Consider the following 14,156-nt stretch of genomic DNA (forward strand, 5'->3'; position numbering starts at 1 on the left):
AACGCTACTGTCAAAAGTTTTAACTAACAGCTTTGGTTTAGAGACTGCCTCACTGATGTGACTGGCTGCACTTACAGGATTGTTACCTTATGGTTACAAGGGGAAAGTTTACCAATCTCATTCAAATATTCACAACCAGAGTTAGATGAAGGAATATTGCTGCAATTGTTCTTTCACTTATCCTCCTTTTCGCATTGTTATTTATACTTCTAGAATTTGGCAGGAAGCTTCATCTTCTTTTCAGTCCACCTAAAATAATATAATTACTAGAAGTCAGACTTCACGTTCTAAAAATAAACTGAGTTGGCTTAGCTTTTAGTGCCCCAGATGGGCATATGTACAAACAGTCAAAATGACCCTCTGAAATGTATTTTGCTAAAGATTTCAAGTCTTCACATCCAAGTAATACACAGGAAGTGTGCTTGGAAGGGTGCACAGCCAAGAGCTGCTTAAGGGAAAGATTAACAATTAGCAGGATTCCCTTAGGAACAGTAGTTTGTGGTTTATCCCTTCATATACTGGCTTCTCAAGGTGAGAGGACAACTCTAATGAGGACTCCAATGGTTTAATTACAGTTAAATACCACTCATTTAAAATATTAAGAATATGTGTTGCTGTAAAAAAAAAAAAAAAAGTGATTTTTAACATAGATTCTTGCCAATTTAGTTAGGTTTGGAGGTCTCAGTGTACAACTGCGTAAAAATTTGTTTCAGACCAATTTATTTTCCATTAAGGGATATTTCAGGTGTAATTACAGGCAAAATGTACATGGTGAAAGCTCAGGTCATGTACACATTCTGTCTGTTATGAGCAAGTCAAATGTCATTTTCTACTTGAAATTTCTATTGGATCTCTATTCTTTATGTACAACTATAACAATATTCAACATCATATGGGGAGATCTGAGTGAGCTGAACCTGCCTGCAAACAGGAGCTTATCAAACACAGTGTTTAACACTGAATTTATCAAACACCATGTTTTTTATAATTTCTGTCCTTGGTCACCTCAACCTGCAGGACAGAACTTCTGCTGTTTTTTTGACTCATGAAAACAAATGCAAAATACAAACAGCAGCAATTTAGGGAGAATGTTCATGTTAAAAGACTTAGCAGAACTCTACAGTTTGGGTGTTTCTGGATCGGAACACTGAAGTCTAAAAAAAAAATAGAATGTTGTTGTTGGGGAAGGGGTTTATGATTTACTGCAACATTTCTGCCTAAATCTGCTGGTCACTTTGGAGGTAAAGCATCTAATTTAGTGTCACGTGTTTTCTTACCTTGGGGAGTCAATTCCGCTGTCTCCTGTAATGCTGTGGTTTTCTGTCCCTTCCGAGTGTTTCTGTTGTGGGATCACAGGACATGTATTCTTTACAAGCTGCTCCTTTTTTCCTGGAGGGTTTCTCACTTCTTTGATCTGTGAGCCCAAAGCACAGCGTGTTGCTCCTTCACCCACCTCATGGGTGAGGTTCTGCAAAGTGCCAGCATCAGAGTCAGCATGGCAGAAATCCGTCACAGCTGAGCCCTTCTCACATTCAGTGAGGCCAGTTCCTTCATGCTTTATGTGGTCTTTCAGAAGAACCTGACTGCACAGCCAACTTTCCTCTGTGCAGTGTGGTTTTGGATGCTCCTTTGAGCCATCTGTTGATTCTGCAAGGCTGGCACTTCCTTTGTGTCTTATATCCCATTTATTTACGGCTGTGTCGTTCTGGGCAGGGCAGGTACTAACCTTGGAGGCTTTTAGGGACACAGCTGTACTCCAGTCTCGTGTGTCTGAAAAGGCGTGGCCAGGGGGCAGGTGTTCAGAATTCTCATCCAGATGTGACAAGTTACAGGTGTCACCATCACGTCCCTTTCGGTGCAGAAGATGGGAGTTATCAGTAAACCCTTCCCTTTCCAGCTCCATTGATCCAGGATGGCTGGCACAGTCATAGTTAAGTTCACTCTTTTTGTCAGTCTTTGGTCTGTATTGCACACCATTTTTTGGGGCCAGATTAACACTGGCCGTGTAATTTGACAGATGGACATTTTGAAAATCACTGGCTGTTCGATCTAACAGCTCACATACAGTGTCTGCTTTGCATCTGCAATGCTCATCTTCCTGGTAGAACGGACATTTTGCATGTTCTTTGCACACACCATTATCTTTAATGTAGGAGCAAGGGGATTTTTTTTTTACTGTTCTTTTATCGACATTTTCTTCAGAAATATTACTCTCCAGGAAGTATCTACTTCTGTTACCTATTTGCAGATTACTGCCTTGTGGATAACTACCATTTTCACTAAAACTGTCTTTCTTTAATTGAAGGTCAGACCTATTAGCATGGAGTAGGTTGTTTTGCTTAGCTTTGTCAGCCTCACTTTCTGCATCCAGCCTTTCAGTTTCACAGCCAAAAGGTCCTGAGGAGTCTGAGGACTTTGGCCTTTGGAAAGTCCTTCCTCCCTTTTGAGTCTGGCACTTCAGCTGACTGTTAACACTACCTTGGTGTCCTCTTGCATGAAAGCTGCGAGGTCTCCATGGCAGACCCTGAAAAGGATTCTTAATCTGCTTCTTATACATCACGTGGGATTCTGCTGCTACATCAGGTAGTTCTTGGTTTTTGACGGGCAGTGAAAAACTTCCTTCCAGTTTCATATTTTGGGATGTTAGTTTCTGTATGTGAGATTTCCTGCTGCTCCTGTTAATCTGCTTTTCCATCTTTGATTTGGTTTTCCTGGTGTGTTTTGCTGTTTTACTTGGTGCCTTTTGAATACAATTCTTTGAAAGACGGTTTTGGCTGACGGTTGGCGCTTCAGCCGAGCTACCATTACTGATGCATTTTTTCTCTTTACTGATACATTTTTTCTGCTCCTCAAACTTCTGCATTAATATTGTGTGTTTAATCAAATTATCAACTGTAAGAGTAGGGTTAATACGCTTGATGATTTCATGTTCAATATCACGTGGAATATTGTCTAAGTCATCTTCATCCCTGACTGGCCACTCCTGGGGAGGAAACTGGCCTGAAAAAGTGGAGTACTCTTTCTTGTGTTTTTCTTTTTTGGAACCACTTCTCCAGAAAAGGCCAAGGCCAAACATTTTGCTTTTCAGTTGTGCTTTCACAGATGCCAGGGATTTGATGGTGTCCCAGGAATGGTTCTCAGCAGATGCGGGGATGCCTTGAGTTCGAATTGAAGGCTTCAAGTCACTGCAGCCTCTCTTTCCCTCTCCATTAGATTCATGGCTCATCACGTGCCGATGCCTTTGTTCACAGAGAGTATTTTGGTCAGGGAAGCAATGGCAGGATCTGTAACGGGGTCCTGTAGGAATGTTTTCTTTCACTTGGTCCGCACAGGGCTTAATGTTTACCGGGTGAGTGATGGAAGGTGATGAACAGCAACAGCTGTCCTCCAACAGGATCCTTCTGTTGTCTTCCATGGCATCATTTGTGATAAAGTAAGTGTTGGGAGTGACAGTGAAATATCCTCCTCCCGTATGATAAATCTTTCTTTCCATAATTAGAATGCCAAGGATATTATGTAATACTTTGTGGGAGGGCACTGCAATGCCTAGAACAAAGAGACGGATATTTCAAATCAGAAATAAGTTTTCAAATCAAATGGGTTCTGGCCAAAAGATCTCTTTTCATACAACAGCCCTGAAATCAACTGAAAATTAAATACCCAGAGCATTTAGGTAAAGGCCAGCTGTGTTGCCACTGCAGCACCACTGTGAAGGAGCAAGGATATCATCTTTATATCTGTCAGGATATGATACTCAGGAGAGAAACTTTCTGCCAGGTACAAATCAAACAACATCTTGTTCAAAGCATTTCCCTCCTGGCATGTTACTTAAGAGGGGCTTTCATCACTCTCTGAAGTTTCTGGTGTAGTTTGGTCAGATGTAAATTTATTGCCTCACTGAGGCTGGTCTCAGCTACAGTTTTCAATCAGGTGTCAGTCTCAGAGTCCTTAGTCTAGTCACAGCTGACCTCCTGCCCACAATTAAGACCTTCCAGCAAGAAATACCTTCAAGACCCTACAAAGTTTGAGAATGCTACTTATGGCTGACCTACAAATTCTGCCTTGTGGTTATCACAGTGCACTTATTGACCACGACACATTCCTGGCACAGTTCTGTGCCAGTTTGTGGAGTTGCATTAATTTTTTCCCACTGGTTAAAAAGCCTACCAGGTCAGCCTGTAGCATTGGCAGAGCTGTAAGATTAAGAGGATTCAAAAGAAGCAGCTCAGTATCAAACAAAGCAGCCTACTGAGAGGGCCAGAAGGAGCTTGTTCAAAGTCTCAAACACAGTAACACTTTGATACTGCAGATCTAAGGGAAATGGGATATTTTTCAGACTTATAGAAAACACTTAAGGTAAGTGGCTGCCACCCCATTAGAATCACAGAATATTCTGAGTTGGAAGGGACCACAAGGATCATCAAATCCAACTCTTAAGTGAGTGGTCCATATGGGAATTAAATGCACAACATTGGCATTATTTGTACCATGCTCCAGCCAATTGGGCTAGAAGTGAAGAACTAAAGATCACTTAGTATAAGTAATTTCCTTTCAGGAAAGAAAGGGCTAGAATATAACCAACAAACCTGAATTTGAGGCTGGTTATAGTTTTTGATAGCAAACACCAGATGTAGACTCCTACCCAATCCCTTTGCAGTCAAAGTCAGCTGTGTTCCTGTCTCTTAAAGGAGGACTTAACAAGTCCCTGTGATCGAACAGTCTGTTTTATGCTATTCCATGTCTAGCACCTAAATACCACTTCTGTGCTTTCCCACCCTCTAGAAAGAGCATGCTCTCAACTACAGTCAGTTCCCTCTCACTCTCAAAGATTTATTAAAATCTGTGGAAAGATTGCATTCAAGCCAATGTAGCAATACTCAAAGATGGATGAGAAGTATGCACATTCATGTACCAGCTGCCTGTTTACTGTACTTAACCTTGCCAGCTTTGCCTGTAAACATTCCCTGATCCCTTGCCCAAAATCAGAAACTCAAGCTTGATGATACAGCCACTTTTTAAAGGAGGGAGAAATTAACAAGTTACCTGGATAATTTTTCACTAACTGCTCCAATAAAGTTTCCTGAGTGAACATCACATGATCTGCATTCATGTCTGATATGGTCCAGTATATTCCTTCTGCCAAAGGACCAGAGCATGGCTGCAAGAGAGGATTCATGACAGCAGGGGTCACATCACCTAAAAGAAAAGAAAATTATTTCAATGGAATAGTGTTTCATTTTTACTATTAGCTTTGAAAGATTTCCACTGAAAATTTCCCTTATCCTCAGCTGATTTTCTTTGGCAAATTACTCAGAAATATTTCTGAGAGGAGGGAGGTGGTGCTAGCACTTGTCAAGAGCCTTGGTAATGAAGGAAACAGAAGATTGCCTTAAGCACATTGGTTTGTTTGGTATAAAATTACAGGCAAAGCCATAATTTAGACTAATAAACAGGGAGCTGAGAGAGAGAATCATTTCTGATGACTGCTGATTTTTTAGAAGACTGCTTACACGTTAAACCATGCAGAACCTGTATTTTTTCAAGTAGCTAATGGGGTCAACATCCAACAATCTAAGTACAAAATGTCTTCACCAAGTCAGAACACAAGGGAGTAAAATGCAAGCAATAGGCTTTGTCCCTTGTAAAGCACATAAAATTGAGCAGAAATGGTAAAATGCCACTTTTAGACTGGGTTCTAGACCTAGAGATTATTTAGTATACTGGGGAGAGAGCAAAAACTTTTACTACAACTGTATGCATTTTTTAGGCTACCTCACTATCTGTCCTGGTAAGAGACAAAAACATTGGTTTTGTTCTGCATGACAGAAGCAGAAGTTTAGAGGGGCCACAAATGTGGCCCATCTTCCCCTGTAACTCTGTGACCCCAGCCCAGAGGGCTAAATAGGGTCATAGTCCTTCACCTCAACTCCCCCATCCATAAAACACAGACAAACTGACCTCTTCCCTTCCCAAGGTGGCAAAGCCAGTGAGGACAAGCCCAGCGAGTACTTCTGACACGGTACCTGTGAGTGCTGTAGCTGAAACAGTCTTTTCCCTGAAGCTGTTGATGACAAAGCACGAAGCAGGGACTCACCTGAGGTCCGTGCACACAGTGAGGCAGTGACGGCACACACCTTCTCAGACAAAACAAAAAACCAAAAACCCCCCTTTCTTCTTTTTTTAGTCAGACCAGTGGTCTGTTCCCACAACCAGGTGATGTTCTGTGCTGCTCAGAAAGCCCCTGGCTGTGCCCAGCTGCCAGGCAGGCAGAAAGCAGCAGGGACTCCTGGTTCCCTCACAAGGATAACCCACTGTTAAACACTGACAGGAATTTTCCCATAAGTAAAAAGTGACATTTTAGATTAAGCTACATTCACGTTTAACTAAACCACTGTTGTCTATTGGATGACACTGTAACCCAATATTTATCCCCTAGGCAAAGAACTACAACACAAACACTTCTCTGAGTAAATGTAATACACAACATTGCTTTGAAGAGCTTAAGTTGCTCTTGACCTTTGTTTTACAACTGCTGCTATATTCAACAAAAAGAACTCTGAAAAGAAAATACTGGCACACAGTTTCCTCAGTGGTGTTGCTAGGAAACTTGCAGGTGCAGAAACCATTGCAAGCTTTCTTTTTCTATGGGAAAGGCCATCAGCATTCAGTAATGACTCTTGTGAATAGTTTGCTGTCTGAAGTCTGCTGTGGGCCCACCATGCTGCTGCCAATTTGACCATTTGTTCCTGCAGTGCACCAGACTGCTAAGGAGTAAAATACCAAGTGTAATTAAAATTTGTTCATTATCTTTATAGTTATTATCTTGCTGTTGTTGTCTGTATTTGTTCTGCAACATTAAATCTAATGCCTCCATTAAAGCATTAATCAAAAGCTAGCTTGATACTGAGGGAATTTTAAAAAATCTAAAATCACATTTGAACACAAGTCTAAAATGTTGCAGAGTCAATAATGCACACGTGCTAACAACATAAATATTAGATATAATTCTCTCCTGACTTTGAAATAAAATCTGAATTTGTGAAAGCAAGAATTAGATCATTGGTAACATTGACAAGGCCCAGGCAGCACCCTACAAGTGTCTATCAAGTTCTTATGAAAAACATTGTAGATTTACTTTGCAAAGCTAAATAACTGTTGTTGTGCTTCAGATAGTCTCCCAAGTTCATTGGAAATACTTAAAAGCTGCATCCCTTAGATTTGCATATGGAGAAGATTTATCAGTTTGTGCAAGCTGTGTCTCATAGGCCTGATGCAAAATCGCCAGAACACCATTCTGATTAAAACTCCTTAGTATCTGTCCTTTTACAGCTCAAAACCCCCCTGCAGAATGCCCTGCCCCCTTCCCTACTCTGCATGAATCTGATGACAATCGCCTTCCTGCTGTCTTCATAGGGCCTTGCTTACACCTTCGTGCAGGGAGGAGGAGCCCAGCTTCTCCCTTGCTAGTCTAAATACAGCCTCCTTCCCTCCGCACCCTGCGGGTTCTGCAGCACCACAGGGACTAAAGCCAATCTCGGCAGCTGGCCAGAGCTCAGGTATTCTTATCCTTCAGTTTGCTTTACGGGTCTGCTCAAACTCTGCTCATTACCTGGACACCTAAAACCCAAGAATACCCTTTTTGGAGCACTTGATGATTGCAGGGTGGGAAGCCATCTGTAATATGAGCTACAGAACTGGGTAACAGAACTCAGTGCACAGAAAAGTCTCTGGGTATTCTTGACTAGCACAAAGTGATTTTTGTTCCATCTCTGTAATGTGAGCATTATAATTTTTCCCTGAGTTTAACAGTTGCAGAGTTTTTTGCATCTTTGGGCTCTTCAGAAAAATTACACACAAGATACATTTATGTGGGTGAAACCCAGGCTAATTCTGGGGAAGTGAACAGAGAGGCATTTGTTACAACAGCACTCAATTTGCTTCTTAAAAGTTAGGTAAACTGTTTACAGAACAATAAAGGACTAGGAGTAAATCCATTCCAGAAAAAAACCCCAAGAGTCTGTTGGGCAGAGAAGACACAGCATGTGGAAATCGAAGACTGACATTTCTGTTTTGTTGGGAGAATCTATCATGGAATGGATTATACAAAAGATGCCACAGATCCTGTGCCTCTCTGCATGAGAGCCTTGGCTTGTTTGATGTAATTCACTTTTTGCAGAATTGTACCAGGACAATCATAAGCAAGAGCAGTACTGCCACCAAATGCGAGGCTTCTGCTTTTCTATAGACTAGAGTGCATCATGATCACATTTTATAGCAAAAATCACATGTTATAGTTAAATAATTTTAAGGAATAAAATGTTAATAAGAACATCATAGAAAGTTGGGAACTCCAGCAAAACTCTTCTTGAACATTAATGATTTTATAAGATGTGTTCTTATTAAAGAATAAAAATTCTTTGTAAATTATAAAGCCAGTTAAGAATAACGTTTTCAATTTTAAGTATGTAACAGAGAAACTATTTTGGCACAAGTACTCTGTACTAGTGCTGTACTAGGTCCTGTTTTCAGAAACATCCTCTTACTGAAGCAAAGAGTAAATAGTTCAATTAAATGAAATTTGTCAAATCTTGTAATGTGTCTAATCTATTACTGAAACAAACAAAAGCTCTCAGGAAATGGAAACAATATCTGTTCTTTGATTATTTTGTACAACCCTCAGAGAAACAATTAAGTGTCAGTTTAAGGTCACCAACACTTCTTCAGTTGATATCAAAGAAGCTACAAACACATGAAAATGTCAGATTTCTGTACTTACTGATTTCTGCCAGGACAGACACTCCCAAATCAGGACATTTGGGCAGAGTGTCCTCAATTTGGTCACAATTTCTGGTTTTTACAGTCCCAAACTTTCTATGATTGACTTATCCATACAATGTTCTTGTTAACTTTTTATTCCTTAAAACTTTCAAAGGATGATGCCATGCAACTTAAGAAAAGCCAGCCACTTTTTCTGCCTTCCCAACAGCACATGAAAGCCTATTTCCAAATGCAAGTGTTACAAATTTTTGGAAATACAACTTCTAAGTGCTTTCTGAGGGTCCTACCCAAGAGCCATAATGAAATCCTTACTCTAAACTTAGTGCTAATGGAAACCTACAGCCATAATTTCTTTCACCAGCTATAAAAAAACGCCACAGGCAGATATGGTGAGAAAAAAGCAAGATTCAGGAAGAACAGGAAGAGCTCTCTCCTGCAACCTGTGCCCAAGTGCCCGGACGGGAACAAGTCACACAGCAGACACCAACACATACAGTGTGGTACAGTTGTCCTTAAACTGAGCACAGTGGGTAAGCTTTTGCCATTGAAATGTGTATCTCTGACCTTCAAAGAGAGGAAAACCCCTTCAGCTCTTAGCAAGACCACTGACATGTCCAGTTGGATGCTCCAAGAGCATCTTGGGAGCAGGTCTCAAGCTCCAGAGGTACTGCCTGAACACATTGGCAAGAATGCAGCTCCAAATGCACTGTTCAAGAGAGCACAGCCCAAGGTGTCCAGAGATCTGTGTTTCACCCACAGCTGGCACAAAAGCCAACAAGCATAAGCACATCCAACTTTGAAGCATTCACTGCAAAACTGGCAGAAAAATTTAACTATGAGCAACAGCACTGCAGATAATTGTTTTTCATATAATGTAGTGTGCTGATGGCTTTTAAGCCAAATCACTTATGCATTGAACACACAGAGCACAGCTGATAGCAAGCAAGGTCATCTTTAACCATTTCAGCATTTAGTGTCAGGCTTGGTGGTAAAAGACAGATTGATTCAAAACATTCATTGCAAGGAGATAAAAAATAACACAAAACTAAACAGGCCAAAGCAAGTTGCAGAACAACCACCATGGAGTCAAACAACAGAACAGGAATAAACAAGCCACTGGCATTGTCTCTAACTCCTTGAACTGTCCAGAGGTGCTGCCATCCACTGCTACAGTAATTTGACACAAGCACAGCTTTTCCCCTTGGCCTCATCCAAAAAATCCCCTTCACAACCCTGGCATTTTCCCACTAAAACTGCTCTGCCTTTTTCTTACTTCCAGCTGTGCCCTCTCTTCTGCAATAAGTCTCAGAAATTCAAATAGCTCTTTAATGTCCAAAGCTTTGTTCTAAGCAGCAAGCAGTAATGGGGGTTGGCTAGGTACTTACCTTAGAGTGAAGATTGACTATAAAAGCATTAGGATTAAGTTGTGCATTCCTGTGCCTGCACAGCTAAAGGTCAGCTCCAACTGCTGCAATATTCCTGCTGCCTCCTTTGCCTGGAAGTGTGCTGTCACATAAAAGGCAGACATGAAAAGTATGCAGTGTAATGCTTGGCAGTAAGATACACCTATGGTCGTGTTTCCCCTCCCCAGAATGAACCAAAATTCACTTTGCACATTCCCTGACTTCAGCTCACACATACCCCAGCCCAGAGAAGTCATGCTCTAGACTTCCAGAGGAGCAGCACCCACGGAGCTGTTCAGAGGAGAGCACAGCTCCCTGCAGAGGTTTTCCAGCAAATCCCAGATCAGGGGGACAGAGCTGAGGACAGCTCACTCCCAGGCAACACCTGCCCCAGCCACACCCCATGCAGCAGAGCAGAGAGCAGAGTGGTGCAGAGGTAGCTTTCCTTGGACCCAGGCCCCTTGCTTGGATGAGGACTGGAGCCACCAGCACACAGCGCAGTGGAACCAAGCAGGCCTCAGATCTTGTTTTAAGAGAAATCCCACAGCAGGGAGGTTTTTCATTTAGCTGAGAAGACTTCACACCTGCCTGGGAACCTTATGGATGTGCACAGCCACTTTTCCTTCCACTCTCCCTAAATGGATATCCAACTTTAAGGATGTCCCCTTTGCTAGAAAGTAACTTTCTGCAGCCTTTCATTAGGCTGGAATTTATGGTCTGCAGGGAAAAACAAAACAAAACAAACCACTTTAGAAATGGGAAGCAGCATCTTTACCAGCACAAGAGTTCTCAGAGGAATTGTTTGGAGACTGCAGATTAAACAGTACTCGTCTGAACTCAAGGACTTTAGCCTGCAGTTCCCAAAACTGTCTCCATGACTTTAGTGCTACAAAAACACCCTTTCCCTGTTTCAGTTCATCCAAATTTCAGCCAAAATGGTGTCACAGAAGACCAACAGTGCAACCAAGCAACTCCTCTGTATTACAGAAGACTCAATAAATAGTGTTTCTCCAAAAGCCAGTTTAGCAGAACACTTATGGTGAATATACTGGGTTGTTGAATCCCACAGACCAAGGAGAAGCCTCCAAAGGAGATTATAGTGATGTGCATGTCTCTGTGGGATGTTGAAAATGTTGAACAATTTCAGAGGGAAAGATAAATTACACAGTCTATGAAGCAGCTAAGGAATGGGGCAAATTCAGCAGAGGGACACCAAGACGGGCACGCCTGGAACACTGCCCTGGAGGCAGGGGCTGGGAGGTTTTCTGGGGTAACCCTGACTTGGAGAAACAAGGCTGCACTGTCCTGACACTGGCAATGAGACCGTGCCCAGCAGCAGCCATGTGGGAAAGCCATTGGTTCTCTCCTCACCTCTCAGATCAATACTCCTGTGTCCATAACTTTATTTGCATGGCTGAACTCCAGGTGTGCGGGCTGGTGCTCTGCACAGCAACAGAGCAGACCTGTGCTAAAGCAAGATGGCAGTATAGAAAAAGCTAAAAGTTGCCTTGAATGAAGTCTCTGATTCTGGAACCATATCAAAGACCACAGCAGAAGCACTACAAACTAATGCAATTTATTTCATTAATTTCATTATATTAACACAAACTATTGTCTTTTCTGACTGAGACAGAAAAATTTAGGCCTGTTCAAGTTACCCTCGTTCTAAAAGAGCATTATAGCAGTTAAGACCTACCTTTCATGATTCAAGGTGCAAGATTTCAAAAGACTGAGGATATAGCACAGCTCAGCCTATTTTCTTGATATTTTTTTCTCACCCAAAAGACAGAAGAAATAGCTTTTGCTACTGAAAGTCTTTATCACAGAGAAATACACAATACATATCAAGTTCTTTCCAACTAATCTGCTTAGAGATTATAAAAAAAAAATCAGAGTAAATTAAATTGAATGGAGCTTATTATAAAAAGAAAATATACACTTCTGTTCAGTGACACTTACTAAACAGTATAATTAGAGACTACTGCTGGGGTAGTAGCGTGAAAAAAAATCACATGCACCAGTGCTTTTACAAATTACACCTTTTCAGTAATTCAATCTGAGCAGATCTGGTAAACTCATCAGGATTCTGAAGAACATCCCAGGCCCTGCTACCTTGCTGCTGTGAGTTCAATCAGTAGTTTGACTATAGCATTTAGGATGTTCTACTGAGAAAGGGCTTTTGTAACACAGGATTAACACCTTAGTAAGAATTTTATATGGAAATGCATTAAATGTGCAAGAGTATTATCTGAAGTCAGTGGTAAGGCCTAAATGCCAGCTAAAATTAGGTACTGAACATTATGAAATAATGTAAGTTTTACACAATTGTTACACAGATAGAATTAGATCAAAAGCAAATAATAGCAAGGTAGATAAAAAGCTCCTTCAAAGAGCACAGATGTTTTCCTCCTTAAAATATATCAGCAGAATCACCACTGGAACAATTGTGAAAACAGGTAAAACCCAATTACAACAGAATATGCAATAAGTTCTGAATCATGTGCCTTACTAAAAATAACATTTAAAGTAGTGTTAGACAGCAAAACTGTAAGAAACTCAAACTGTTAATCCTGTTTGGCAACATATCCACAGCAGTGCAAAATAAAAGACCACTTTAGGTCATCCACTCCTTTCAGGCCTGATAAAAACAAAAAGACCCAGAATTCTAAATAATCCTAACCAGTTCAATGCAAAGCACGACCACATGCTGTGAGTTACATTTCACAGAAGGCAGCACCATTGAAGTACAAAATTATTCTCCTTTGACTTGCAAACCTACTTCCCTGTTTATGAAGCATGATGAAAGACACTGGAAAAAGGGACTCCAAAAGAAAGGAATCCCATGAGGCACATCCGCAGCCTCTCACTGAGCTGCCATCCTCATGAGGGTTGTGTGTTCCTGTGTGCAGTTGCAGTGCCTGACAAACAATATCCACTGCAGAGTGGTGACCTTTTGGAGGCCAGACAAAATCAGCTACTCACGAGGCCATAGTTTCATCTGTGGCTTCAATAAACCTGCAGCAGAACTGTGCTGATACTGACATTCATTGCTGTGAACAAATTTAAATTACTCAAATGAAAACAAATCTGTCCTAAAAGCTTGCCAGCTAGCTTGGGGACAAGAATTTGTCTCTCATTTTAAGCAACGCTGAGAATTGTTAATGAGCAGGAAATGCTCAAATACCCAGGTGTACCAGTACCAGTGTGACACTTCAAAACTGTTCCCAAAAACTGGTAGAAGCATGCATGAGGATCTCCACAGCCAGGCAGCCAGTGCCTGCTGAGCTCACCAAATAAGTTATACCTGGCAGTCATCACCCAGGAACTAATACAGTTCCCCAAAGCTGTGCCAGCTCTTTGGAAGGTTATTGCAGGCCATAAGTACTCCAGAAATTTTGCTCCTTAAGCTGTTGCTGAACATTTTCAGGAGATTCATTTCCATCCCTCTCCTATCATGGGGATTCTGTTTGAGTATCAAAGCTGCTTCAGGGACTATCTGCCCATTTTTTAGCTGCTTCTCTGAGTGCTTCTCTTATGTTCTGTGGGAGAGTCACACAGGGAAAAGTGAGGAGCTCGACCTATCAGATTACTCTACAAATGCACAAACCAATTCCTTGTCTTATCTCATTCCAGTTCTTTCAATACCCCCAGCAAAAACACACAAAACTTGACACTTCACAGAAAAGTGTACTGTCCTTTCAATGTCACTCTTCAATAGGCTATTTCCTAAGAGATATAAATTTCTAGCCTGCAGCAGACCCCTCACTGGAAAAAGTTACCAGCACATTACCTGTCCACAGTCACAGTCTGCATCCCCATCCCAGCTTCAGCCTAACTGGAAAAGACAGGGCTTTCTTAGTTTTCCTTGTGAATAATTTGTAATTCTGTGACAGAGACGCTGAACCGACAGCAAATTCAGCCCCTAAAGGCTAAGGAAAAATGTTTCATTTTGATATTTTCTCTTCTACTCGACAG

General features: G+C 41.4%; 1 protein-coding gene and 1 long non-coding RNA gene across 8 annotated transcripts in view; one reads left to right on the forward strand and one right to left on the reverse strand.

Moving 5' to 3' along the window:
* Positions 1 to 14,156, reverse strand: part of STOX1 (storkhead box 1) — a 21,210-nt gene continuing 7,054 nt past the window's right edge. For 3 of the 6 annotated variants that reach the window (XM_085583834.1, XM_085583832.1, XM_085583835.1), the window contains exons 2-4: positions 5,044 to 5,196; positions 1,278 to 3,546; positions 1 to 249 (exon numbers count right to left, since the gene is read on the reverse strand). In XM_085583834.1, coding sequence (XP_085439960.1) covers positions 210 to 249; positions 1,278 to 3,546; positions 5,044 to 5,176 — 2,442 coding nt within the window. In that variant the 5' untranslated portion in view covers positions 5,177 to 5,196 and the 3' untranslated portion in view covers positions 1 to 209. Of the gene's footprint in view, positions 250 to 1,277; positions 3,547 to 5,043; positions 5,197 to 5,958; positions 6,487 to 14,156 lie in introns of those variants that run through there. The other 3 variants (XM_085583830.1, XM_085583831.1, XM_085583833.1) reach the window with 3 other exon arrangements.
* Positions 6,154 to 14,156, forward strand: part of LOC146766994 (uncharacterized) — a 42,646-nt gene continuing 34,643 nt past the window's right edge. The window contains exon 1 of one of the 2 annotated variants that reach the window (XR_014956385.1): positions 6,154 to 9,308. This is a non-coding gene — a long non-coding RNA (uncharacterized LOC146766994). The remainder of the gene's footprint in view (positions 9,309 to 14,156) is intronic. The other variant, XR_014956386.1, reaches the window with a different exon arrangement.

The sequence above is a fragment of the Lonchura striata genome, chromosome 6 (assembly GCF_050655825.1).
Source record: "Lonchura striata isolate lonStrDom1 chromosome 6, ASM5065582v1, whole genome shotgun sequence".
In the NCBI taxonomy this organism is placed as follows: domain Eukaryota; kingdom Metazoa; phylum Chordata; class Aves; order Passeriformes; family Estrildidae; genus Lonchura; species Lonchura striata.